Source organism: Rhinolophus sinicus, linkage group LG01 (assembly GCF_036562045.2).
Source record: "Rhinolophus sinicus isolate RSC01 linkage group LG01, ASM3656204v1, whole genome shotgun sequence".
In the NCBI taxonomy this organism is placed as follows: Eukaryota; Metazoa; Chordata; class Mammalia; order Chiroptera; family Rhinolophidae; genus Rhinolophus; species Rhinolophus sinicus.
The window spans coordinates 13,387,022-13,414,391 of NC_133751.1; the positions used below are offsets into that span (position 1 = coordinate 13,387,022).

General features: G+C 39.9%; 1 protein-coding gene across 3 annotated transcripts in view; it reads right to left on the bottom strand.

Annotated features, from left to right (window-relative positions):
• MAP3K7CL (MAP3K7 C-terminal like) overlaps positions 1-27,370 on the bottom strand; it is a 77,012-nt gene that overhangs the window by 20,885 nt on the left and 28,757 nt on the right. Inside the window, exons 3-7 of one of the 3 annotated variants that reach the window (XM_019729894.2) lie at positions 25,093-25,440; positions 20,627-20,822; positions 18,911-19,091; positions 13,390-13,498; positions 303-364 (exon numbers count right to left, since the gene is read on the bottom strand). In XM_019729894.2, the coding sequence (XP_019585453.2) occupies positions 303-364; positions 13,390-13,498; positions 18,911-18,934 (195 nt within the window). In that variant the 5' untranslated portion in view covers positions 18,935-19,091; positions 20,627-20,822; positions 25,093-25,440. Of the gene's footprint in view, positions 1-302; positions 365-13,389; positions 13,499-15,565; positions 15,816-18,910; positions 19,092-20,626; positions 20,823-25,092; positions 25,441-27,370 lie in introns of those variants that run through there. The other 2 variants (XM_074326327.1, XM_019729903.2) reach the window with 2 other exon arrangements.

Below are 27,370 nucleotides of genomic sequence, written 5' to 3' on the forward strand. Positions count from 1 at the left end.
ACTGCAATGCAGTCGATCCATCCACAGAAAGGAAAGCAGGGACTAACCCTGTTCCCAGGCTACAGACTCCTCAAACTTAGGGCTGGTTTACACCGTAAATTCTTGATATTCTGGTGCTGCAGCCAGATAACCAGACAAGGACGCTGCATGAGGTCTCCAGCCTGACTTTGGAGCTCTAGAAATACAAACTTTGATGGCGTGAAAGCTCCCCGCTCTGTCTCTAGACTTTCCCAGTTAGGCCACTCCTCAGTTCAGTATATTTTGTGACACTAAAAAGCAAAGAAGAGTAGGAGAATCCTTACCTGTAGCTGCTGGTCTAATTCTGGAAAGGCCAGAGGAATGGAGTCTTCAGGAGGTGTATCATCTAAAATATGAAAATAAGATGATCCTTCACTACAGAGCCCTTTCTCTCACAGTTTTCCTGCTATTAAACCACCTTTAGACTTGCATAGGTAAACCATCCATATCTACTGCTTCAGTTATTTTCATCATATGAGTTGGGGACAGATAGAATTCAGAAGACAATTTCACTCATTTCAGTACAAACAAAAGCATGGAGAGCTTAGTCGGCTGGACCAAAATTTTGCAAACATATCAGAAACTTCAAATGTTCTCTGGTAATTCTCCAATTAAGAAATACTGCTCATCTTTCAATACTCTTATGTTAGTGTATATATATATATATATATATATATATATATATACACACACACACACATATACAATATATATTATATATATTATGTATATACGATATATTATATATACATATATATATCATATATATCATATATATGATATACAGGAAAGTGCTTTAACAAGGTGCTGATGAGGGGACCAGAACAACCTTAATTGGACACAAGAACATGTTAGTGAAAAAGAGAAGTGTTAGTTCTACTCTGATTGACTCCCAGAGTGGCAAGCTTTGATGGTTTTTCTCTCTGCTCTTACCACAAACCACCACTAACTGGCAGTTAACCAGAGCCTCGTCCTGGGTTACAGGAGGCAACAGGCAGGTATCTAATCAGGGTATTTCTTCCCAAGGCACCAGGCCACATCCCCAACCTGAAGCCCAGTTCATTGCCCTGATGCAGGAGAGCCCAAGCTGAGAGAGACGGGCAGCTGTCTTCAGTTGCCTTAAATTGACTGATTGGCAATAGGCAGGTGTGGCTGGATCAAAAGATACAGTTCTCAGAAGCAGAGGAAACCTGAGGAAGTTTGGCCAAATATCCAAGTCACCCCCAATCTCTTCAAGAATGTACTGCTGACCCAGCCCTGGCACAAGAGGGCAACCCCTTTATCATCAGAACCTCCGTATCTCCAAGCAGACTCTGGCTCTGCAGTTCCATTGGCCATTCATCTCCCACCCACCCCACCCCGCCTTGTTGACAACACCTACTCCAGGACATGGGACTGGGAATAAGACAAAATGTAGGTACAAAAAATAATTAAAAAACAAAGCTAATTTTAAATTATAATAAAGGCAAGAAATCGTTTTTACGTTCTCACTACCATAATCCAATTTATTTACGAAAACCGTTGATGTTCTATTTGAACTAGAGGAAGTAACCAGGTCCTACGCAATGCAGAAGCAAGTAGCTGCTCCCTACTCACTGGAGCACAGTCTAAAATAAAGCGCAGCAGCAGGAGTGCCTGGCTGCTAAGGGATGACATTGCTTTGAAGGCACCGAAGAGCATCACCAGAAAGATAACTCAAACAAGGACAGTAGTAACCTCAGCCAAACACCTCCAGGGTCACGTCACCTAATAGCTCTGGTATATATAGTCAAGGGTGGTATAATACTACTTCCATTTAGTGGCTTAAGACAGGGACAGTGCATCCCCCAATTTGAATCCATTTGTTCCTGTACCTGTGCCAGACAATGGAGGCCCATGGGTTCACTGATGCTAATTAGCTTCACAGAGCCAGTAGAAATGGGAAATCTTCCCAAGACCCTTGCTGCGGGCTGGAGGACTGTCGTAAGAGGAAACAAGATCCAATTCCCAGGCCCTCTGAATGTTCTCCTCCGACTCAGATTAGAGGTGACAACTTCTGCCAAATACTGTGGCTTTTTAAATCCACCCATCATTTGCAAAGAACTGGACAAAAGACAGAAATATTCACTTGTTGCCAACTGACCCTTTAGAGGTACCCTTCATTTTAAAACCTAGAGTTCGTAAAACTGATTTGGGTCAAAGGAGATTTAAACGTACTTCAATAAAATATCAATTAACCCAGACATCATGATTATTTTAGCTCACTGAGTTCAAGGCCAGAACAATTTGGCATGGGTAAATGGGAACATAGTATACTCTGGCGTCCCAACCCTAATAATCATAGATGAGCAGGCACTCATTGGAAGGAGAAACCAACTACTTCAGTAAAGTACCAGAGCAGATAGCACATTCTAGAATTTTGAAAGACAGCCAGGAATGGAACTCAAGGCTTAACAGGCCTTAATCTTCCTGGCCCCCTCTGAAGTCACACTCCTTCCTGCTTAATTATAAAAAGGAAAATAAGTTATTAATTTGCTGACTCTATTATATATATGGTACACATATATATACATATATATGTATATATATACATATAGAATATACATACACATACATATATATACATATACATACCAGAGGTGCCAAAAAAATGTACACACATGACTTGTATTCATCTTCTTTTATTGGTATATATTGAGTATTATAATTTTAATAGATTTTTCCTTTCTTAAAATGTGTATACATTTTTTTGGCACCCTGTGTGTGTGTGTGTGTGTGTGTGTGTGTGTGTTATATATAATATATATACAATACCTCGTATGACGCAGAATGAAGCCCATTATGAAAATCTACATCATTATTTATAGTCATGCCAGATAGGGCACATATATGTGACTGTGCTGATAATTTTGCAGACAGGAAAAGGCTTAAAATTGGATTCCTTGAGTTGCTAGAAAAGCCTGATTGACTTACATAGAAATGAATATATACTGGGTATTTTAGAACGACAACTCAAATAAAAGTACGACTTTTGTTTAAATATGAATCAAGTTGGGTTAATCTAAACAAAAAACGGCAGTAGACATAAGAAAACCAAAGACAGATGTAAGGAGACTATTGAGTCTGAATGCCAGTCTTGTATGTCACTGCTCGATACCATCTGGTTTAGCTGGCATCCCTGCCAGCCAGAAATTTCAGGGCTTGCGAAGCTGCTTACCAAGCTGCCCCACGTTGATGTGTGGTGTGTTTACTTTTAAACAGAGGCTGCTGTCTTTGACTGGTTTTAAAAATAGGCAAATATTCTAAAAGCAGAATGATGAATCACAGGATTGGGCCAAAAGGAAAGAAGGAAAATGACTCAGACAGACGAGGAGCACAGCTGTTCCACAAACATTTGGCCGAATCGTTGTAAAACATTTTGACAGTGATATTGGATCGGAGTTCCTGAGAGCAGTTAAGTTTGTTTTGACAATTCCAGAAGCACAAAGTGGATTGTACAGTAGCTATGCAAGATACACCCTTGGCAAATTTGCCTTTTTTAAAAAAAGAAGAGCAGTTGCCAGATACGTGTATAATGTGACAAAATCAGTATGCAAGCATATTTTTATTAAAATTTACTTATTTACCATATAGTTATTGAATATCTATTACATGCAAGGCAATGACAGAAGCTCCCTGCTAAATTGGCAGATTGTTTTACCATATTTTTTAACGTATTAAGGAAATAATTCAAAGCTTCTTTTTCAAACTGGCATGGTGGGCTTGATGGACCAAGCAACACATACCCTAATAAACTTTTTTTAAAGAATTTAATATAAATTAAAGAATTGAAGAGGATTTTTTTTTAATAAGCAGATGTTCACTGCCTGTTTTGCAAACATGATGTGACTAAGTCAATGGTACTTAAAATAGAACTCTCTTATTGGTATCCCAACCATTATGACATACCATAGTACATTTTATGATGGGCTCATCTCAATATCTACTGAACAGCTGTTGGGTTGTTTTCGTGGTTATTCTGTTCCAGATTTCCTTAAAATGTCTTCTCTGCATTTCTCCATGAATCAAATAAGTGGGACCCACTGGGTCTGTAATCCAAATCCTCACTGTTATGTAGTACATATTGCCATGCGGTCAGAGTTTTCAGAGAATGCTGCATCTGGGAGAGGCTAAGCAATCATTTGGACCAGTACTCTCAGTGCACAGCAAAAGGCAAGGGCCTTGAGAAGGGGAGGTGTCTCCTAAAACTAAGGGGTGCCTCCCAGTTCAGGGCTCTCCACGGTACCACTCTGCCTTTCTTCACCTTCTGGTCCACGAGTTTCCACACTTGTGTATTTCATAAGCCAGTAAAGATTTCCCCAGGACACTGGGAACACGCCTTTGAGTGTCCAACTTTTTATTCAGCTAGTGAAGATGATTTAAAAATGACTACCGTGTATCATTAGTATATCTTTGTGACAGAGAGAACATTTCAGCACCAAAATTGTAAGACAGACAAATTTAGGAGTGTCCATTATATGGGATCAATTTAGCTTTATAGACAAAAACAAACACCCAGAAACACCTCACGGCGTGTCCTTATTTCTTTCTTATATCAGCGAGGTGAAAACTTCATGAAAGCCAGACCAGGTCTGCGACCCCGCATTGGAGAACCCTGTTCCAGACAACAGCTTGACTGGACTTTGGACTCAATTATACTCTTCCTACTGCGCTTTCCATCCTAGGCATGATTGGGGTCTAGGCTGGGGAACTCTAAATTCACACACACACAGAGGGCATTCCCAAGCTCCACCCCACCCCTTGAGAGACAAGCCTGCCAAGAATCCACTCAATCTGTCTACATTTCCTGCAGCCACTTCCGGCTTGGTGGGCATGCGTCGGCGCAGTCGCTCGGAGCACTTCGACCAGGCGGGCCCCACACTTGGCCTACTGACTTGGCTCTAATGTCTTGAAATTCTTAATTTTTGACCAGGGAGCTCCACAGTATTTTTCACTGTCCCTCCATAAATTATGTAGCTGGTCCTGACTGCAGTATGAGCCCTAGTGCTGCTGTCCTGGAGGCCATCCTTCAGGGCACCAGGGACAAGTTGATGCTTAAAAGGCAAATGAAAGATTGAAAAGGGTGACTGGATTTGGAGCTGTGCTGCACCCTCCACAACTAGATTGAAGGACAACGACCTGGAACTGATGGGCCCTGGAGAAACACACTGTTCCCCAATATTCCCCAATAAAATTATTAAAAAAAAAAAAAAAAAAAGCAAGAGAGTTTGGGCAGTGGGTACAGTGTTGAGGCTCGGGCAAAAGACTTTCCTGGGAACTGTTTCCCTGTGAACACTCCTAATCACTGAAGATCCAGTGGGTCAGTTCAACCATCTGTAGCACAGACCAGCATTTGAAGCTCAGGCCAGCCACTATTTTAACTGGTGAATGTGGACGATCAACAGAATTTCTTTGAGACTCAGTATTGTCCTCTACAAAATGGGCATGATATTCCCGGTCTCAGAAACTTGTTATTAGTAATGGAATACATAGGTCAATCATTTAGCCTAAAGTCTGGCACCTAGGAAATAATCAGTTATAATAATGAATGCGTAATATAATCAAATTTAGTTTCCATTGCTTTTCACCATAAACCTGACCAAAAGGGTTATGGAGAGGCAATGTACAAGGGCGTGTGCATATGTGAGTATGTGTGCAACGGTGGGGGTTGACGGTATTATTCTTCAGCATCTGAATAATATAAAAAGAACAGGCAGGCTTTAATTAATTGGTTCTCTCCATGCCAGCTAAGGGAGATTTCCCGGGTGTGGCAACAACCTCAGGTCCTGTAGGTTTACTCTTTTCATATTTAAATCTGATTTGAAGAAGGGTCTTGCTTTCACTTCCCTATCAAAGCAAACACTTTATATATGAAATATTGACCAAAAAAATTTAACTTATGCATGAAAGTACTTTCATTTTAAATCTAAATCAAGATTAATCTTTTATTCATAGAAATAAAATAAGTAATATAAGGCTGCCAACCCATGTTAATAATATATCAAATAACTTTTTTAAAATGTCTAGATATCTAGGTTTTCATTAGAGCATCACATAATTTTGAAACACGTCAAAAGTTTTTTGAAACTTTGTTTCCTGCTTATTAAGCATTAGAGTTGTGAAATTTGTGGACGAGGTGACCGAGTGGTTAAGGAGACAGGCTGCTGGAGATGTGAAATTTTTAATACACATTAGATTTGCAGGTTCCATAAAATTGAAAGTATAGATACAGATACGTATATAGATATAAATACAGGTATGGATACAGGTAGAGATTTGGTATGACACCTAGCAGGTTGTCAATTCTCTGCAATTAACAATAACCGTCATGTTACCTCAACCAGTACCTAAAATTATCAGGCACACAAGATCATACATCAAATAGATTGAATGCTATTTCTCTGCAGAGAGAGATCTGATTTCGTTTAAAGACAGGTTTTATGTTTCTTAGAAACATTAGTCTAGTCACTCTTATTGTAGCAATCATTTGTGGATCTTATGGATTTATCCTTTTATAAGAATAATTTTACTTATTTAGCTGATAACATACTCGCCCAGAAACATTTGTTTGAAAAAGAGCCTCTTGGAAGTATACTTATTCCTCCGCACACCACCAAATAAAATTTACCTCTACTTTTCTTCTTTCTTAACTCCATGAAAATGTATCAGACCTAATGTTCCTCCTTCATTTCCCATGACGACTGGGGAAGCTCTTTGCTGTCAGAAACATTCATGCTTCTCTCTTATTACATGGACTTATCCTCCAAATGTGTAAATACAAAATACAAATAAGAAAGACAAAGTAAAAACAGCCTCCAAGGGCCTGACTTTGAATCCCTTCCTACTATTTATTAACTGCTTGATTTAAGTTTCTTAACTTCTCTTAGCCAGTGGTTCACATCTGTAAAATGGGTATAATAATATCTTCCCACAGAGTTGTTGCCAGTACTTAATGGATGAAATGATACAACTAAAAGGACATAGGTACTTAATAAACAATCGCTTCCTTTCTGGGCTTTCTTTAAGGCCTTAAGCAACAGATTCCAATCAGTAAATTCAGTTGTATCTCAAAGAATCTTCATCTGATATCAGAATAACAAAGTGGTTACAGATATTGTATTACTGATTTCATAGTATTTGATAGTTAAATTCTACTATGGTTCTCCACTTGGGGTCCTGTAAAAGATGTAACTATAGGAGACCCCCACTCCCACCCCAACCGTGAGAGGATTGTTGTCACTGCATGCTGAGGCGGCTTTAAAGGTAGGGTCAGAGCTGAGACAGAACAGGACTTGAGAGAGTTCTAAAAGGCTCCCCCACTTAGCATAATGTTCCCTAGTTCCATCCATATTGTTGCAAATGGTAAGATTTAATTCTTCTTTATGGCTGAGTAATACTCCATTGCATAAATGTACCACAGTTTCTTAATCCAGTTGTCTACCTAGAGAACATTATGCTAAGTGAAATAAGTCAGATGGAGAAAGACAAATACCATATGACCTCACTTATATGTGGAACCTAGAGAATAGAATAAATGAGCAAACTAAACAAAAAAAGTCTCAGAGATATAGAGAAAAAAACTGATGGTTGCCAGATGGGAGTGGTGGGGATGGAGAAGAAGGTAAATGGATTACAAAGTACAAATTAGTAGCTACAATATTGCCACAGGGATATGAAAGACAGTTTGGGGAATATAATCCATAATGTGGTAAAGATTTTGTAGGGTGTCAGATGGGCACTTGTCTTATTAGGGAGACTACTCCATGGACTGTGTAGATGCCTCTACAAATGTAGACTGCGCTCTACATTTGAAGCTGAAGCTGAATAGTATTGAATGTCAACTATACATAACTAAATATATATTAGGTTAGTGCAAAAGTAATTACAGTTTAAAAGGTTAAAAAAAAATTTTTGAAAAACCGCAATTACTTTTGCACCAACCTATCTATATAGTCACGGGATGTGGAGCACAGCATAGGGAACAGAGTCAATGGAATTGTAACAGCTATATACGATGTCAGAGGGGTAGTAGATCAGAGGGGCAGTAGATCGTGGGAGGGGGATTAACACTTTGTGAGGAGGGTAAATTTCTAAATATTACATTGTTTTGTACACCTGAAACTAATTTTTTTAAAAAGGCCCTTCCAACCCCCATTTCCCCAAATACTATCCTTAGCAAGTTGGCTGGTAAAAAGTTGGCACTTTATCCTTTGGCTTCCTATTGATTCCCTTATGGATATGCAAAAAAAAAAAACTCTGAGAAAAGTAAAAAGATAAACATCAATATTCATTTACTGTTTTGTGTGAATGAGGTTTTCCAGAGAACAAGGATTGAGAGCACAGAGAAGAAAGTGCCACAAACTTTGGGGCCCTGAGGAGGGAGAGGGAAAAAATACCAAAAGGCACCACAGGTAGAAAACATTAAAGGAAGGGGACAATGACAAGAGACAATTCACCTGCATCACAATTGTGCTGAGAGCCAGTTTTGCAAGTTACACACAAAAAGACATTCACACAATACCCAGTTAAGTTAGATTAGAGAGAAGCTATTTTAGCCACTGCACATAGTTCCTGCAAAACTACCCTGATATGTGAGGAGAAAACAATATTACTTAAAAGAGACACCAACAGAATGGATCTTGGATTTTTTTTTTTAACCAAATGTCATATGATTAATTCAGGCCTAGCTATGAAAAATTCATAGTTGAAAGAATTTTTTTAAACGAAACGTTGAAAGCTACCAGCTTGTGCTGATACCAGTATCCTTGACTCTTTCTAAATAAAAACAAAAAACTTAAAAAATAAAAATGAAAAAAAAAACAAGGGCGAGGTCTAACTTTATATGCCAGATTTTAGCTCTGCTAAAGATAAAGAAAATTCTCAAGTAATTAACATGAAACCCTCATCTCTGTCCAACTCTAAATTCTCTCTAATTGGAGAAGGGCCAGTGATTCTATAATAACCCAAGAGGTGGGATTCTTATGTTTCTTCTGCACATTTTCTATTGGGAAAACTAACTCCACGAAGGTGCCAATTTAGAAAGTTAACTCTTTAGAATTCCCAGTTTGGAAGTAATGACAATCATATCATTAGTTTATTAAAAACAGGTATTGTTGCTCCTGGGAATTATGGTTAACTACGTGCTACTTAATGAAGGATTCTGATGATAGGCTTAAAATGGTGATGGTATTTTTAAAGGGTTTCCCCCCATAAAGCTTGCTTCCTTTATTTAAGCCCCTGGAGATCCATGGTCTGGAGTTTTGCGGCTCATCTGCTATCAAGGAACAATGACCAACTCCGCATGTATCAGGGCCAGTCTGTCACCGAGTCCTTTCAATCCTTCCTTCAAAACATACTCTAAATTCAGTCATCCCATTCCATTCTTTAATCCAGGCTCTCATCACTTTGTCTACATACCATTATAAAAAAAACCTCTTCCATTTCCCTCTCTCCACATTCCAGACTATTCCACCAATTGTACATTTACCATTTTCATCATATTACTCCCTTGCTCATGAACTTTTGGCACTCTATTGCTTCTGATCAAATCCAAACGCTTTTGTTGAACTTCTCAGATTGGCTTGGTAACTCTAGTCTACTGCTATCTAAACAGGTCCATATTCTATGTGAGGCTACGGCACAAATATCTGGCTGAAAGCAGGGCTCAGTGAAGGGCGTACTACTTTTCTACACTTCAGACCTCTGTTCCAATTGACAAGAGTTTTAGTATTTCTGAAATATTAATGCTTTCCCTGACTCTTAGGTTTTGTTCATGCTTTGTGTTTAGCGAGCAAAGGAAGAATTGTTAAAAGATGTATAGCCCCCCTTTTTTGTACATAGTATCCAGAAATGATATCTTTCCTACACTGCCTTTCAATACCCTAGCGGCCTGCAAGCCTAGGTTGACTGCCGTGTCTTCCAAGAAGCTGTTCCCATCTGCTCTGGGTAACACAATCCACCAGCTGGATAACTAGTCCCCAAATTATCGCAGGTCACTTGTACTGTAAACTCTACCTTGACATAAAGTAGAAGTGTGAGATGTAGGCAGGACACAAAACTGCTTAGGGGTTCATATTTTCTGGAATACTCCAAAATCGATGATCATACAGGCACCAATTGAGTACTTAATTTGTGTCAAGCACTATGCTAAATGCTTCACCTATAGGCTGTTACCTGATTCTTACACCAACTCTGTAAATTACCATACACATCTTATGGGAAACTGAAGGTCGGCAAAGTTGAATGCTTACTCAAGGTCATACAAATAGTGATGGAATTGGGCCTAGAAATCATGTCTTTCTGACTCCAAAGCCCCATGTCCTGAACCTCTATACCAGGGGTGTCCAAACTTTTTTCAACGGTTTTCACCAAGGGCCATATGAGGTAAAATACACAAACAGCCGGGCCACTCACTCGAGGTGAAGTACGTATTGCCTCACCTGGTTTATTTAAGTAAACTAAATATATTTTTGGAATTTGCTGCAGGCCAATTAACAATGGATCATGGGCCGCAGTTGGCCCGCGGGCCGCAGTTTGGACACCCCTGCCTATACCAAATCATTTCAGAGAAACATGCAAAAAAAGAAAAAACAGTCCTAACATGACTGGAGGAATGAGCACTGCTTTGGGCTCATGAGAAATGGACAGGTCAACCTTCTCAGGCACAGATGCCTTCTTTTCTCATGGACTCTTCTTATGCTTCCACCATAAATTCAACAATATGGAATTACTCCCTAAACGTCCACCTCAGTCGTCCCATTTACTGTGAAAGTCTAGGATGCTTTCCTCTCTTTGTGGCCTCTCTGTGTGGCCTCTTTGCCACATGCACTGGAACTTATTTTATTTATTTATTTTTATGAATTTGTGTCTTTATTTTTAAGATCACAAGAAACACAGTTAACCTTTTTTTTTAATTAACGTTTATTGGGGTGAGAATGGATAGTAAAATTACATAGGTTTCAAGTGTACGATTCTGTAATACATCATCTATGCATCACACTGTGTGTTCACCACTGCACTGGAATTTAAAAGGCATGCACAGTGTGCATGACGGCAAGTGTGCTTCAGTGTGATACTCCACATGTTCCTTATCCAAGAATTCAGAGGGAGTGTCCCCAAATATGTGCAAAGCATCTTTCCCTGCACTTGCAACCCCCTGTGCATGCAAAAAACAGAACAGATTTCTGAGCCTACTGCGTCAAAATATACAGGAGTATGCCCTTGAAACATGTATTTTTTGATGGGTGTTCTCAGGTGATTATTCTAAGAAAGGTAAAGAAACACAGAACCCCCATTCCTGACTTGCATTCTCTAGTTAGGTGCTCTTTCTAGAGATATGGGGACACACTGATCGTCAGGAAAAAAAATTAATTTTGGTAGGTTCTTTATAAGGCTTCCTGTATATCTTTTTGTGGAACTACAGGGTAGGAATTGAAATAAATGGCCACCCCTATTTGAAGCTATCATGTCAAAAAAAAAAAAAAAAAAATTCAAAAGTGGGAATTCTTGGCACATTTGAAAGACACCAGAACAAATCAATCTAAAGTAAGAAAGATGAAACAACATGCAAGAGTTCCCAGTCAAAGGCCAAGAGATGTCAAAGGATGGTGGCAAATTAACTATAACCTGTTTATCTTGTTATTCAAGGAAGAGTCTATTCATGCAACCCTAAGATCAAGATTCACCTCTCCACAGCTCTCTTCTGTACATAAATCTTGCATTTACAAAATGCGTACAAACAAAAGGGGCTTTTCCTTTCTGTTTGCTTGTTCTTAATCAACAGACTTTTTTTAGAGCAGTGTAAGGTTTACTGATAAATTGAGGAGAAAGTACAGAGTTCCCATATACCCTGTCTCCCTACACCCATAGTTTTCTTTTTCTTCCTAGAGAAGGAGCATGGAATGATGCAGAGAGTTCAAACTATCAAGTCTAGGAACCTGAGTTTAAATCATAACTCCATTACTCACTAACAGGGTGGTCTCCGGACTTCAATCTCTGCCTCTGCAAATTGGGAATACTAATGCCTACATTACATATATTTTAAAGATTAGAAATAATATATGTGAATGTCTAACACAGAAGACAAATGCAACTAATGCTTCTTGTCATTTCTATGTTGGGATGGGTTGGTTTGCCTACTGGGAGGATTTCCTTTCACTACTGTCGTTCAAGGGGACACATATAAGGACATATTATATGTGTGGAAATGAATGGGGATATAGGACAAGAGCAGGGCATGGGAAGAGTGTGGGAAAACCGATGATGAAGAGTCCAGGCTTCACCACTTCCTGCTCTAGAACTAATCCTCCACTGGGGGCTGCACAGTCCCAGAACCCAGGGACAGATGTGCCACCTTCATAATCACTGGTATAGTAAAGCCTGAATTGCCTATGTAATGTCAGACTTCACATAGCCCGGGTTCTCACTTTGCATTATCTGGGGGTGAACCTGTCCCTTTTCAATCATTGCTTTTTAAAGCAATACCTTTACATGTGCATTGTAGAAGGAAGGGAGGGAGGGAGGGACAGGGAGAGAAAGAGAGAGAGAGAGAGAGAGAGAGAGAGAGAGAGAGAGAGAGAGAGAATCAGTTCTCCAAAGACCCAAAGTTTAAATGGTAGTGTTGTTTGAGCGTGTGATTATGTGATGTGATATTAACAGATGACATCAGACTGAGGGCAACGGCTGACACCAGTGGAAGAGAGCCAAGCCTTCCTTTTCTCACCTCTGTGACCCCACACCACCTGAGGGCCCCTGTGAGAGGTAGTGCAATTCAATATATGTGTTAAGAGGTCACTGAGGGCAGCCATGACGAAGGGCTCTAAGTATGGCAGCCTCACCTCAGACCTTACTATTTCGAGAAGGTCCGCCTCACCTGTCTCATTCATCACTCTGGCTGAAGTCTGTTTATTCAGTCGGAAGTGTGGGAGCACCAGTGAGAAACCAGCGTTAGGAACTTAGGCTTCAGGAAATGCTGCTGGAACTGGGACAGTGATATTTTTATATCCCCCCCCAACCAACTGTCAGCTCTTAATAAACATTTCCTCATGAAGTGTTACCAGTGACATACTTTGCTATCGTTAGAAATTGTTATAGCCCCATGAATTTTATAATAAAGGAAAGCTAAAATGGGGAAAGAAGCAATGTGCTAAAACAACCAAAACATGGGAAATGGGGGAAGCGTCACCAGAGGCACTTCTGGAAGCCACCCTCAAGCGAGTCATGATGAAAGCCACACTCTCCATCACTGGGTCATGCCAGGCATGCATTTTTAAATGCCTGCTGTGGAAGTAGATGAGGTGACAGCAGGAAGGCGGCAGGCAGGGAGGCCGCCCTTCCTCCCCGAGCAGAGCGTACCTGAGGCATCGTCAAGGCTGAAGGCAATGCGTACTGGCTTATCCGCAGGCACCCTGGCTGTGCTGATCATGTGGGCACCTGAGCCACGGCCTTCCCCTGGGTCTTCCAGCTGTGAGGACAGAGAGAGCCATTGTCACTTTACCCAATGTCATCCCTCAAATACTCAAAGGCCCTTGGAAATTAGGGGAAAGTCATTAAGCATGGCTTTCTTATTTCAAAGATACTCCTAGTTTCTAGCTTTCATTCCCTACATTCAAAGTACTCACCAGCCCCATTTAAAATACTTTTTCTGGCTTATGAAAAAAAAAAATGCTTTGGAAATATACATGTAGAATGAAGTGTACAAGATGGAGCAAAATCTCCACCCAACTCACTTTTGTACTATCCCTTCACACTGACCAGTCCAACCTTGACCCTTCAAGGTCTCATATTTTATTTTTAATGGAGGGGGATAAAGAAATTTTAGTACGGCATCACATGGAAAAGTCGACATTGGATGTGAATTACTGATCTGGGAGTGGTAAAGGGTGAGTATCATGGAATCATTTGAAGACTATCAAAGACTATTTTAAAATATCCCACAGTTATATTACAAATATTATATCCTTTAAATATCTGATTAATTACCTGTAAATCTATCAACATTTCTAAGTTTGTTCATCTTAATGCATGATACAAGCAAAAGACAAAACTTGAAACCATCCTATTGATGTTTGACCTCACTTATTAAATGATCATTTAATTCACAAACTAAGGTAGAACGAATGGAAACATATCCTACAGGTAAGATGGGTTGGGCTGGGCAAAAGCACATGACTATTTCTTTGTTACAATAAGAGAATTTAACCCAAATATATTTTGACCAAAATACATAATCATTTTTGTTCACTGGGACTAGGAAAATATATTGTTATAAACACATATCTTTGTTATTTAAATACATATATTTAACTTTTCTACTTTTAGTCAAGTTTCCCCTAAACCTTCTACTTTCCTTCTCATGTAGACAGTAAACCAAAAACTCTGAATGATATTTTAAGGAAAATGTCTCTAAAAATGGTAAATATAAATCATCTCTTTAGCCATCCTTAGCAAGATTCTGGGAACTGCTTCAGCAGGACGTTTTCTCACAGCAAGGTTTCTGAATCTTTCCCATAGCTTTTTTTTATCTAAAAATAGTGTCTAGAACACTGAATTTTGTTTTTACGATTATTTATAGCCAAAGAGAATGCATGTATATATGTGTGTGTACACACACACACACACACACACACACACACATATACATTTAGAAATACATACATAAGAAATCATCTTACCCAGTATATGGAAAGAAAATAGGCTTTTGTTAAACATGTAGCATAGCTTTGGAAAAAAAAATAGCAACTGTTTACCACCCAGTTAGAATCATATTTGGTCCATTCATTTAACACTACAAATAGCAATGAACCCTAAGTACTCAAAGTCATGTCATTCTAAGTCAGAAAAGTGTAGTAAAACGAAACATTTAACTTTAAAAAAAAAAAGAAGGTAACATAAAATCACTGTTACTTGACTCAGGATTTGTTTTATCTCAGCCCTGAGATACATTTCTGGGTAGTTTCATCTGCTTAAAATTGAGCGTCTTGTTAGCCACCTGTTCCTGGGGAATAGAACAGACTGTCTCAAATTTAACAAAACAAACAATAAAAGTCCCCTTAAAGTAGTAGCTAAAAGAAAAGGTCTTATTGTTACAGACCGTACAACCACCAAACCATTTTATCATAACATCTCAGGATGAAAACCTGCGCTCCACTTTTGGCTAAATCTCCCAGTGCTTTCCTGAACCAAGAAATAAAGCGCAGGAGGTGGAAATTTGCCTCTAGGGTTTTGTAAGTAGATCTCTGGTACGGTTTCCAGCAACTGGGAGACAGAATTGATAAACACAGCTAAACGGGCCCCTCCCCTCCGCACGACTTAGAGCATCTGTCTGCCTCCGAAAGGATGCCACCGGCCAAGCTTGGGGGGACTTTGAGTTCCACACGGTGCCGACCACAGGAGCCCCTAAACCAACTTGCCTTTTCATCACACCGCCTGGGGAAATGGGCCACCGGTTCTCCTCTGGGCTGTAACAGAGCTTTGGTTAAGTTGCTGGTGCGCCGAGCGTGTAGCTGGGTTTTCACACCTGTTGCCTTACCTCACTTAGTTGAGTGTCTGCACTTGTGTAATCCAGGGCCAGCCACTGCCTTGGCCAGTCGCTTCGTTTGTGGAGTAGAGACTTAGTAAGAGAGCAGGCTGCACCTGCTGCATAGCAGCCACTGACAATCTGAGGAGCACTAACAGCTGTCAGGGCGGCTCGCTGCTACCTGCTCTCCCCCAGACCCGGCGTCCCACGGGGCCTCCCTGTTCCGCTTCCCGCTACAACCCCTCTCTCCTTTCCTTGCCTCTCCAACAGCCAGGATGTTGTCATGCTTCTAGAAAAAGCAAGAGCAAAAGAAAACCCTCCTCCTGTCAGAGGCATTGATAAACAGCAAGTTGTGGAGAGTCCAAATGTTTTAATTCATTAGTCCTGGCAAACCTAAAATACAAACAGACTTGCTTCACAAGACAGGAATGTCTTCAGCGTGACCCAATCGGTGTCTGTGTCTATTCCAGCAAACTGGCAAAGATAGCATGACTCCAGTCAGCAAAAATGTCGGCCGCTCCGATCAGCTCCGTGAGAGCCAGCCAACTTGGACCCACTGTGGCCGACTCGCACATGATAGTAGCGATGAGCCCGGTTAAGAACGTGAGGGTTGAGGTTGCGCCGTTGCTGGGCTTGATGACTTGATCCCATCTACAAATGCAACCGGCCACAAAATGAGTCAATGGGACGTAGGAAGGGAGTGTGCGAGCAGCGCTCAGCCTTTTGAACAGCTAGAAACCTGGGTGTTGATAGTATTTTAAAATAGTGACGGTGATGGGGAGGTTAAATAATTAAGGAGAAACAAGTATTAAGAGAATTCAAAGACAAGCCACAGACAGGGAGAAAATCTGCAAGATACGTATCAAATAAAGGACTGGTATCCAACATATGAAAAGAACTCTTAAAACTCAACAACAAGAAAACAGGCAACCCAATTTTAAAATGGGCAAAAGATCTAACAAGTACCTCACAAAAGGAGATATACAGATGGTAACGGAGTATGTGAAAAGATGCCGAACAATGTATGTCATTAGGTGATTGCAAATCAAAACACAATGAGATACCCCTACGTACCTATTAGTACAGCCAAAACCCAAATCACTGACACCACCAAATACTGGTGAGGGTGCAAAATGGTACAGCCACTTGGAAGACAGTTTGGCAGTTTCTTACATGACTAAATGCACTTTTACCATATGATCCAGAGACCATGCTCCTTGGTACAATGGTACCTTGGTTTTCGAATGTAATCCATTCCAGAAGATCATTCAAGTTCCGAAAAGTTCGAAAACAGCCGACAGCTGCACCTCAAGATCTTGCGCTCAGTGGAAGCCACCCGACATGTTCGACTCCCGAGGTGTGTTCAAAAACTGAAGCATTTACTTCCAGGTTTACAGTGTTCGTAAACCGAAATGTTCCTCAACGGAGACGTTCAAAAATCGAGCTACTGCTATATTTACACAAGGGAATTGAAAACTTATGTCCACTCAAAGACCTACACTGGAAGTTTATAGCAGCTTTATTCATAATTGCCATAATTTGGAGACAGCCAAGATATCCTTCAGAAGGTGAACAAATAAACAATATGTGGTACATCCAGACAGTGGTAAAAAATGAGCTTTACGAGCCACAAATAGACATGGAGGAAACATAAGTGTATATTATTAAGTTAAAGAAGCCAATCTGAAAAGGCATGATTCCAACTATGTAATAGTCTGGAAAAGGCAAAATGATGGAGGCAGTAAAAAGATCATTAGTTGCCAGGCATTCAGGGAGCGGGAGAAGGGTAGCTAGGTGGGGTACACGGGAAGCTTCTGCATGATACCCTAGTGGTGAATACATGTGGGGACAGAGCCCCAGAAAGCAGTTTCCAGGCTCTCGGCCTCACATAGAAAGGTGCTGGCTCAGGTAGTAAATGGCCATCAACTATGATTACATGGCCATCAGCTGTAACCAGTGAGCCATTGGCCACTAATATAACTGCTGTGGCTATGCTAGCAGAAAATGGGGGCTAGCAAGAAGATGGTGGCTGGGCCTGCACGCGGCAGCTCAGTGAGGGTTGTGAACAGTGTGGCTCCTGCTTCCTGTGTCTCCAACCCAGCCGCCAGCGAGAATGTAATAGTACGACTCTGCTACCTATGGCTCCGTGGGTGTTCCTTTTTGGCCTCACCATGGCCTGCGTTCTTATGTGGGGAGCAGGAGCAGAGACCCCGCATGACACCCCGCAGGCTGCCCTGCATGACAAATGGCACAGTGAGCAGGGTGCCCACATGACAATACATGTCAGTATACATTTGTCCAAACCTACAGAGCATACATCACCAACAGTAAACCCTAAGGTAAACTATGGAATTTAGTTAATACTAATGTGTTAATATTGGCTCAATTGTAACAAATGCACCTCACTAACGCAAGATGCTGATAGCAGGGAAAATTTAGGGGGAAGGGAACATATGGGAACTTGACTTTTCACTCATTTTTGTTTTTCTGTAAACTTAAAGCTGCTGAAAACGATGTTAAATAAATAAATAAAAGTTCTTAGTAGGTTTCTTTGACCTAACCAATGAAAGGTTAGTTTGTTACGATATACACAGCAATAAGCTGCATGGCTTCAGAGGATTAGAGCACCCACATTTCTCACTGCAAATCTTCCCAGGAATTACTATTACTGTTATGATGTTACTTTATAATTAAGAAGATCACCGCACATGATGCATTTATAATTTATCGGCAGAATCTCATCCAGTCTCATCTTCATTGTCCCAATGATCCTATGCAACAATCATGATCTGTATTGCCTATTGTCCAATAGAAGAACAAACTGAGACTCATACAATTTAAGTAACAGGCTCAAGGTTAAATGATCTTTATGGAACAAAGGACCTAGGTAGGATCCAGGTTTTTCTAAGTTTTAGTTCATGCTATTACCACTACACCAGAATGTACTCTGTATGAAACATTTACTTCAATTGTTTCATTAACAAGAAGTCTGGCTCTCAGCTTTTGGCTTAGAGGAGACAAGGGTATCACTTTCTTTAACGTCTAGGTTCATCTGACAGCAGCCATCTTTACCAAAAACCCTGAGGAAATGAAAGTTGTAGACCTTATGTATGCTGATGGGGAAGTGGATACCACACTGGCACTGGCTCCTGGGTCTGCCTTCAGAAAAGCTGGTGGTGACCTTGACATTGCCAAGGTAATCAGTGACTGAAAGTGTCTGGATTTCAGGGAAACTGACCCTTCTGATAGAAAGAGCCAGAGTGAATCTTGCACCTTCCCCTCTGCCCTGCTCACCAAAGGGAACCACCCAGTGATAGAAAGAGGCAGTTACACATTAAACACAACTGAAATAATCACCTGTGATGATATTGTCAAAAGCATCTGACAGATTCAGCGTAGATCCTTATCCAGAGACTTTTCCAGCATCATCAAAGCAATCCTGGACTGCCCAGTGCATGGGCCACAATGTCGATGGCTGTATCCTCATGACATCAAAGGTGACATCAACAGGTGTGGTGGATGCCCAGCTGGTAAAGAGCTACAAAGGAAAAAATTTCATTTAAGGATAACTTAATAACAAGAAACAAAAAGAACACATCTAAACAGTCTAAATGTGTTCTGTCCAAGTCTGATCACAGAAATTCAAGATTTTCCAATAATAATTACTATTCACCAGTCTTTCTGTTCCCATAGGAGCAACGATGTATTTCTTGGCTCTTTAGCGAAACACCTCCAAGAAAGTAACAAATCTGAAATCCCTTCTCACAACTGTAACCCAAAATAACCACATGGTATTTTGAGAATTCCATAGAATTACACTAATTCAATCCAGAAGGCATTGTGTGTGTACATCAAAATATTAACAGATTGACAGTATGACTCTGCATAGTAGCAATATGTATAATTTTTATTTTCTTCTTTTCAGCAATTAATGTATTTTTACTGTTATGTGGAAAGTTATTTTTAATAGCATTCAAAGAGCTTTCCAGGGAATGAATTGTAGACTTGCTTCTGAATTAGGGTGTAGAACCCGCACAGCAGCTCATGGTACAAACTGTTGTCACCACTAATGTTATTTCATTAATTCAATAAGCACTTTGGGAAGACTTAGTATGTTCCAGTCTAGCTCCCAAATTGGCCTCTATACTGGATTCAGGCTTTTTAAAAACACCAGGCTTTGCCATGACAGTGACTCAGTAGAAACCGGGGTGGGCACAGCATTTTGTAAACGTAAGCAAGAAACACGAATGTCTATGCACGGCGTTTAGAGAATGGCTTAAATGACGTTTTCACCAACACTTTCAAGTTAGCTCCCCATTGCTATGTGATGTATGCAGCCTGTAGTCTCCCCAAAAGAAATGTTTCCCAAAAGAAATGTTTCATGATGGTAAAATAAGTAGTCTCTTTAAAACCATCAGTCAGGATTTTTTTTTTTTTCTGTAAAGGGCCAGATAATATATGTTTTACACTTCACGGGCTATTGCAATCTCTGTCGGAACTAATCGCCTCTACCATTGTAGCACAAAAGGAGGCACAGACAAGACGTATTTGAAGGGATGGGCTCCAACTTTATTTACAAAAACAGGAAAAAATGGGTGTGGCTATGTTCCAATAAAACTTTATTTACAAAAATGGACAGCAGCCTGGATTCAGCCCTCAGGCCATAGTTTACCAACTTCTGCCTCACCTTACCTCAATCTGAACATCCAGTGGACAACCAAGGCACAGCTGCCCCACAGCGCCATGTGGCATGGGCACAGTCTTTTTGGAGAAACATAACCTCTCTTTTTCTGCTACTCTCAGTTCCCTCTCTTCCATTCATCCCTCCAACTCCATCCTCACACAAAAAAATTGTAGTATGTCATATTTTCTTCAGTCAGTGCCCTGAAAGCCCCAAAGTTACTTATTAACCCTACTGTTCTATAAAGCTCTGATATGTCTGTTTGAGACAAACACAAACGAATAAATACTTAAATTAGTAACTACAAAGATTAAGCAGGTTTCCTTGATCTAATGAATGGAAGGCTGATTTGTTAACGATAGACATCACAATAAAGCTGTACAAATTCAGACCGTGAGATTCCTCCAGCTGGACCGCAGGACTGCAGGGCCGTGCTGCCCACTGTGATCTAGTCTCGCGTGATTGTTCTCCGGAGTGGCTGCTTCCTCTGCTGCAGATTCCATCAAGTTTCAGGCAAGATTTCCCATGTTCCTCCAAGAAGTCTCTCTGTGCTCCTTCCTTGCATCAATGTTGTCATTCCTTTCAAACCTGCTTGTCAAGGAATACATTGAAAGATCACAGTGCAAAGACTGAAGATGAAAAATGAAAGCAAAGATTGACGCTGAAAAACAAAACAAGGCAAACCCTCCCAAGAACTTGTGATCAAACACTGTCACAGCCTTTCATTTTAAAGATGACTGGGGGCCATTTTCTTAACTCAAGTTCACTGTAGGCTTAAGATAGCAGAATAATCAACTTTATACCATTTTTGCCCTAAAGCTCAAGGGAGGAGTGAATAGGATTAGAACCAGTAAACCACTCAATGGGGTCTCTTTCCTGGGCCCTGTGGTTCACTCACTGATTGAGACAGAACAGTGTACAGGCTGTCTGGGTCGCCAGCTGGCTCTGGCTCTTGCTGGTGTGAGAAGTCAGCAGAGTTACTTAACTAATCCCGTTTCCCCAAAAATAGGACCTAGCCGGACAATCAGCTCTAATGCATCTTTTGAAGAAAAATTTAATATAAGACCCGGTATTATATTATGTTATATTATATTAACGACCAGGTCTTATGTTATACTAAAAAAAGACCAGCTCTTATATTAATTTTTGCTCCAAAAGACACATTAGAGCTGATTGTCCGGCTAGGTCTTATTTTCGGGGAAGCACAGTCCATGCCTCAATTTTCCCAAGTATGAGGGATAATTATAGGACCTATCCTTTGGGCTGTTTTGATGATTAAATGACTTAATACAAGTAAAGTACTTACAATAATGCAGGGAAGACAATAAGTACTACATAAGTAGAAATTATTATTTCAAAGGGACAAAAATATAGGGAAAACCACAGCCAAAGGTGTTAAAAGAATTAGAAAACCTAGGTTTGAATTGTGATTCTGCCACTAAAAGCTGTACAACTTTAGACCAGACACTTCACACCTCCGGGCCTCAGTGTTTTCATCTAGATCATGGGTCAGTACATTTTTTTCTATGAATATTTTAGACTTTACAGACTATATAGTCACTGTTACAATTTCTCATCTCTGCCATTTCTATTGTTGAAAGTATAATAGACAATATGTAAAGTGAAGGACAAACTCCAAGAAAACTGTATTTATAAAAAAAAGTAAATAAATGGGCAAGCTGTATTCCAGTAAAACTATATTTATGGACACTGAAATTAGAATTTCATACAATTTCTAAATGTCACTAAGTATTATTCTCCTCTTGCTATGTCAACTATTTCAACATATGAAAACCATTCTTAGCTAATAGGTCACACCAAAACATGGGCCAGATTTTATGTGAGCCATAGTTTTCAGACCTTTAATCTATATAATTAGCCAAAAAGCAAGCATGGGATAACTCAGGGTTTCCCAAACTGGAAGTGGAATAATCTAATGTGTGTGTGTGTGTGTGTGTGTGTGTGTGTGGCCATTGTTTAACCTTTTAACAATTTATATAAAATTTAAATGGTTTTATATTGTATAAGTTTATCATTTATAGTTGATTAGATTTGACAGTGTGTTCCTACTTTTATAATAACTTAGACACCAAGCTCTTGAAGAGAGAATGATGTTTCCTTTAATAGTCTTGACTATGGGAAACATATTTATCTTATATTTCAACATTTTCATCTTTCCCAAAAATATAACCTAGAAAGACTAATAAAAGCAAGTTTTAAAACTTGTTACTGTAGTCCAGGGAGGTTTATTTCATCATTGTAATGTTATCCTAAGGAGAAAATAAATGTCTTACTACCTGTAAATATCCCAGTGTGTAAAACAAAGGCAAGACACCCCCTTCTTTAACATCACCAAGTAGCACGATCACACCAACCAACCACGAATCCCAACATCATCAAATATCCAGACGACAATTTAACTCCATTTTTCTCACAAATGTCTTAAATTATGTTTTCCGTTTATTGTTTATTTTTAAGCAAGACTCAAACAAGTTCTAAATATATGGTTGGTTGCTATTTTTTACATTATTTAGAATCTATAGGTGCCCCTTCCACCCCTTTCTTTTCCTTTCCTTTCCTTTCCTTTCCTTTCCTTTCCTTTCCTTTCCTTTCCTTTCCTTTCCTTTCCTTTCCTTTCCTTTCCTTTTCCTTTTCCTTTTCCAATTTGTCAAAGAAGCCACAGAGTTTCCCAGAGCTGCCCCTCCATAGTCATTGAATGTGCTTCTCTGTGTTCTAGATTCCCTGTAAATTGACAACTGGATACAAAACTTCATCAGATTTAGTTCTGATTTGTTTGCTTGTTTGCAGGGCTACTTCACAGGCAGTGAATAATATTCTTTTGAAAGAAAAAAATTCTCCAACATTGCCTTAGAAAAATTTAATGATAATAACCCTTAAGCAAAGACAAGCATAAAAGTATGTGTAAGCTTCTGATGAAACTCTTATAAAACCAAATTATTAAGCTCTTATAAAACCAAGCTTACAAATTAAATACACGTAAAACGACAAAGTTAAAATACAATGTAATCACACTAATTGAATATGCCAGCACTTCCCTGAAAATGGGCAAGAGCACAGGACTTCAACAGGGTATCATTCCATATGCAGCTTCATTCAGTTCGTCTGCCCACTGCTACAGGCATGACAACTGGGTCCTCGTGGGACTTTCCCTGTGACCTGCCTTGAAACTCATGTTTGATTAGCGGCTATGACACCCTTGGCTGGCACACAACAAGCACACATGGTGAGGAAAGTGCTGAGCACCTGGTGTCTGCAAACGTTGGCCTCCTTTCTCTCTCCTTTTTTTTTTTTTCCTAACCACAGCTGCTTCTTTTGTACCACATGAATGCAAGAAGAAAAACCTGTTAAAATCAGAAGGCCTACACACATGTATCCTGAATGCTTTTCAAACATTTCTCAAATAAGCTTCAGTTTTCAGGTCCTAACTTTACTGAAATTATTAAGGAAACTCCTTGAACTGTTTCTAAAAATTCCAAACAATGACCTGCGCGTGGTCCATTAAATACTGTGACCATCTGCCTTTTCCGTGTGTCTTTACTTTGAAAGCCTCTTACTGCAAGAGATGGCCAAACACCAGCCAAACCTCCCACGTGAACAAGGGGGGAAAAAGAAGTTTTAGCTCTGAATTAGGATTCTTTTCATGGATGGAGTCAAGAACCAATTTAACATTAGCTTGAATATCAAAGGTTATTTATTGGCTTACATAAACACAGCATTCAGGGGCCTTCTACTTTCAGAAATGGATTTATCTGAAGACACAAAGACATCAGGAAACTGTCTTCCTGTACCTCCTGGGTCAGCTTTTTCCTATGTTAGTCCCATTCTCAGATGGAGTCTCCTCATGAGATGGCTTAAACTTACATCTTACCAACTTTACAAACCCAATGGAAAAAGGAAACCTTTTTCCTCAAAATACTTGAGTGTGATGGTCATTGGCCAAGCTTGAACAAGGGGCAGAAGTAGTTGAACAATTGAGGCTTGCATCATGGGCCCATCCATAAAGTTGGGTAAGGGGGAATTATTCTCCAACTTGATAAATTGATTTTGGGAAGAAAGAAGGGGGGGCAGAGAAAAAAAGAAGGAGGGAGGGGGAAAAAAGGCCACTTAAAAAGTAGACTATGTCAGTGTCCCATGAGACACTCTGGTTTCAAGATGGTGTGAGAAATGACATTGATGGGGCAAATACTATGTGCCAAACACCCGGCTAAGTTCTTGTCATACACATGACATGACATCAGCTGATGCTCAAACCATCCTTTAAAATAGCTACTGACATTCCTGTTTTACACAAGAACAAACTGAAAATCAGAAAGTTTTAGTAATTTGTCCAACGTCCTAGAGCTAATAATTAGGTTGGTGCAAAGGTAACGGTGGTTTTTGCAATTTGTTTTTAACCTTTTAAACCGCAATTACTTTTGCACCAACCTAATATTAGAGCCAATTTGTTTGCCAAAACTGAATCTCTTCCTCTACAAACCAAAATCCTGTTCAGGCATATGGCTAAAACTGCCTTTGTAGGAAATGTCTTTTTCTAGTGCCAGAGTAGGAGTCTCAAAAAGCCATTTCTATATGAAGGAGAAATGCAAAATCTCAGCAAGTACAAAGAGGTTTGCGTATTTCGGCTAAAACCAGTAGATACAAATCTGATCTCCTCTTTCAGTGGATAAAACCATGAGCTATTCCCTGTAGAAGAAATCAATATGAATCCTCTATACTTAGCAATCAGAGAAACATGTAATATTAGAGTGGAATAAGATTTTAATCCAATTCCTTTTTAAAGGAAAAGAGTTATGCCTTTAGACCGAAGAACAAAAAGAGGACTGTTAAAAGTTCACACCTGTTGCGGCAGCATCGTCCTCTTTATTAACTGTAATTTATGCAGAAGTACAGATATACCAACCAAATATTACCTTTGAAAGCAGAATAAGACTGTGAGAAGGTAGGGATTCAAACATTTAAATTTTGAAGACAAGGTAGAAGTGAGGTAGGAAACATTCCTAATCTCACTGGTCCTTCTCACACAGGACTTCCTCTCTGTCGTCTCTCCATGCAGACCTGGCAGATGAACTGGGTGAATCCTTCCTCAGAGATGCTTCGCGACATCCACGTGGTGACTTCATCATCTAAGCGCCTACTTTGACTCTCCTCTAGATCATTCTTCACACAGGGACCATTGTTTACCTACCTTTAAAAAGAAAGGAATGAATCACTACATAACCTGATGAAAGCATCTGTTGAGCAGAGGGAGCTTTCAGGGAACCTCAATCACACAGACCCCTTCCAAGGTCCTTGCAATGGGTTCACATGGTCAAATATCTTTGTAAAATTTGCATACGAGAGATATTAATATTTTTAACTGCATCTGTTAAGACTTCTGTCTCTTACAACTCCAATTTCCCCTCTGTCACATTTCCCCTGTGTTAAGTAGAAATGGAGTAACTGTGGAAATTTGTCTAAATGGAAGTTGAATTGGGGATACACTCACCAGAAACATAAGGACGTGGTTCTCTGTCTCATTATGGAGTCTAAGTATGTTGCTGGCTAAGCCGGTGTAGAAAACACTTTCAAGATTATCCCACCACCCACTGTGTCAACTCACACAGCATGACAGCACAGAGGTGCAGGGCCATCAGTCATCTCATACAGATGTGTCCTAGAGGGCATTTGTGATTTTGTACCCTCTGTCCCCAATAATACTTTATGAGCTTCAAGCACCACTAACCGAGATCCACACCCCTATTTCTAAAGAACTTCCAAGTAAAGAAGGCAGATTCAACGTTTCCTATTTCTAAAATGACAGTAAAGTTTTATTGTTGTAATTGTTTTTTACTTTTATTGGTTTGGTTTTGCTTTTAGGCATAAATCCACAAAGACGAGGAAAAGAGGAAGGTAAGCATACAATGGGAACAAAATTCTATTGTGCTGGGAAGCAGATGAAAGAGTGGTAAGAAATAATTAGTGGACCGGAGAGAGTTGAATCAAACTTAAAGCAGGAAAGCTGAGAATCAAAACAGATCACACTCCTGAGAAAAACTAAAGAAATCAGTAGTCAAAAATGTGTTGGAAGTTCTCAATAACAACACTGGAAACCACAAGGAAATGGAGCTAGTCTTGAATATCGTCAAGGAAAAATTAATTTCAACCTAGAATTCCAGACCTGACCAAACTATCAATTAAGTCTAAGGATCCAAGGTCTTTAAAAAAATTTACGTCCTGTGCATTTTTCTCAGAAAGTTACTGGAGTAAACCAGTAAAGAGGAAGCCTTGGATACCGGAAACAGAACAATTCAATAAAAGAGAGTAAAATAACCCTTCGATGACAGTAAAGGAGATTACAGAGTGACCTGTGTGCCAGAAACAGAGGGCAATGCATCTGCCGTTCCCACAGAAGCAGGTCCAACGGCCACAGGCATGGCTCCTTAGGAACAGGAAATAGACTTTATTGGTACCGTATGAGAAGAGATTTAGACAGTTGGCAGAAGAGCAAAGACTTTCAGGATTAAATTAGTGATACAAACATGAAACAAAAAAGCAAACAAACAAACAAAAAAATGAACTCCAGGGTCAGTCTGGAGCAAAGTAAAAGTAACTGTAGTTGACTATTTGCCTTAGCTGTGGAAAGCATTTAAGTGACCTTAATAATGTAAATACTGACCATTGATCTCACTAAAATTATACTGTTGGAAGAAGACGGCACGGGAATGATGCTTGTGTGTGTGATGGAATAGGGGTGCCAGGAGAAAAGATCCAAATCCTCCTCCTCTATGGTGGGAAGCCAACAGATAAAGGCTGCAATAGCTAATGCAAACACATCTTGTAGATACGGAAGGTAAAGACCAACATAACTGTCTAGAGAATGGTTACCTCTGGAATGGAGATGAGAAGGAGGAGGGCTGAGCCCTGCTGGGGCTTTTTAGTAATAAACCTTTAATGTGTGAGCATGTAAAACACTGATAAACATTAAAATGTTTACAGATCCATTTGTTGACTCACTCTCGCCTAGAGGATGACATTCAGCACTCAAAGCCCAGCACAATTTGTCCTCTCCTCTGCTCATCACATGTTCCACCCTCCTTTCAATGGCACCACCCTGAACTTCTTTCTCTCAGTGCCCT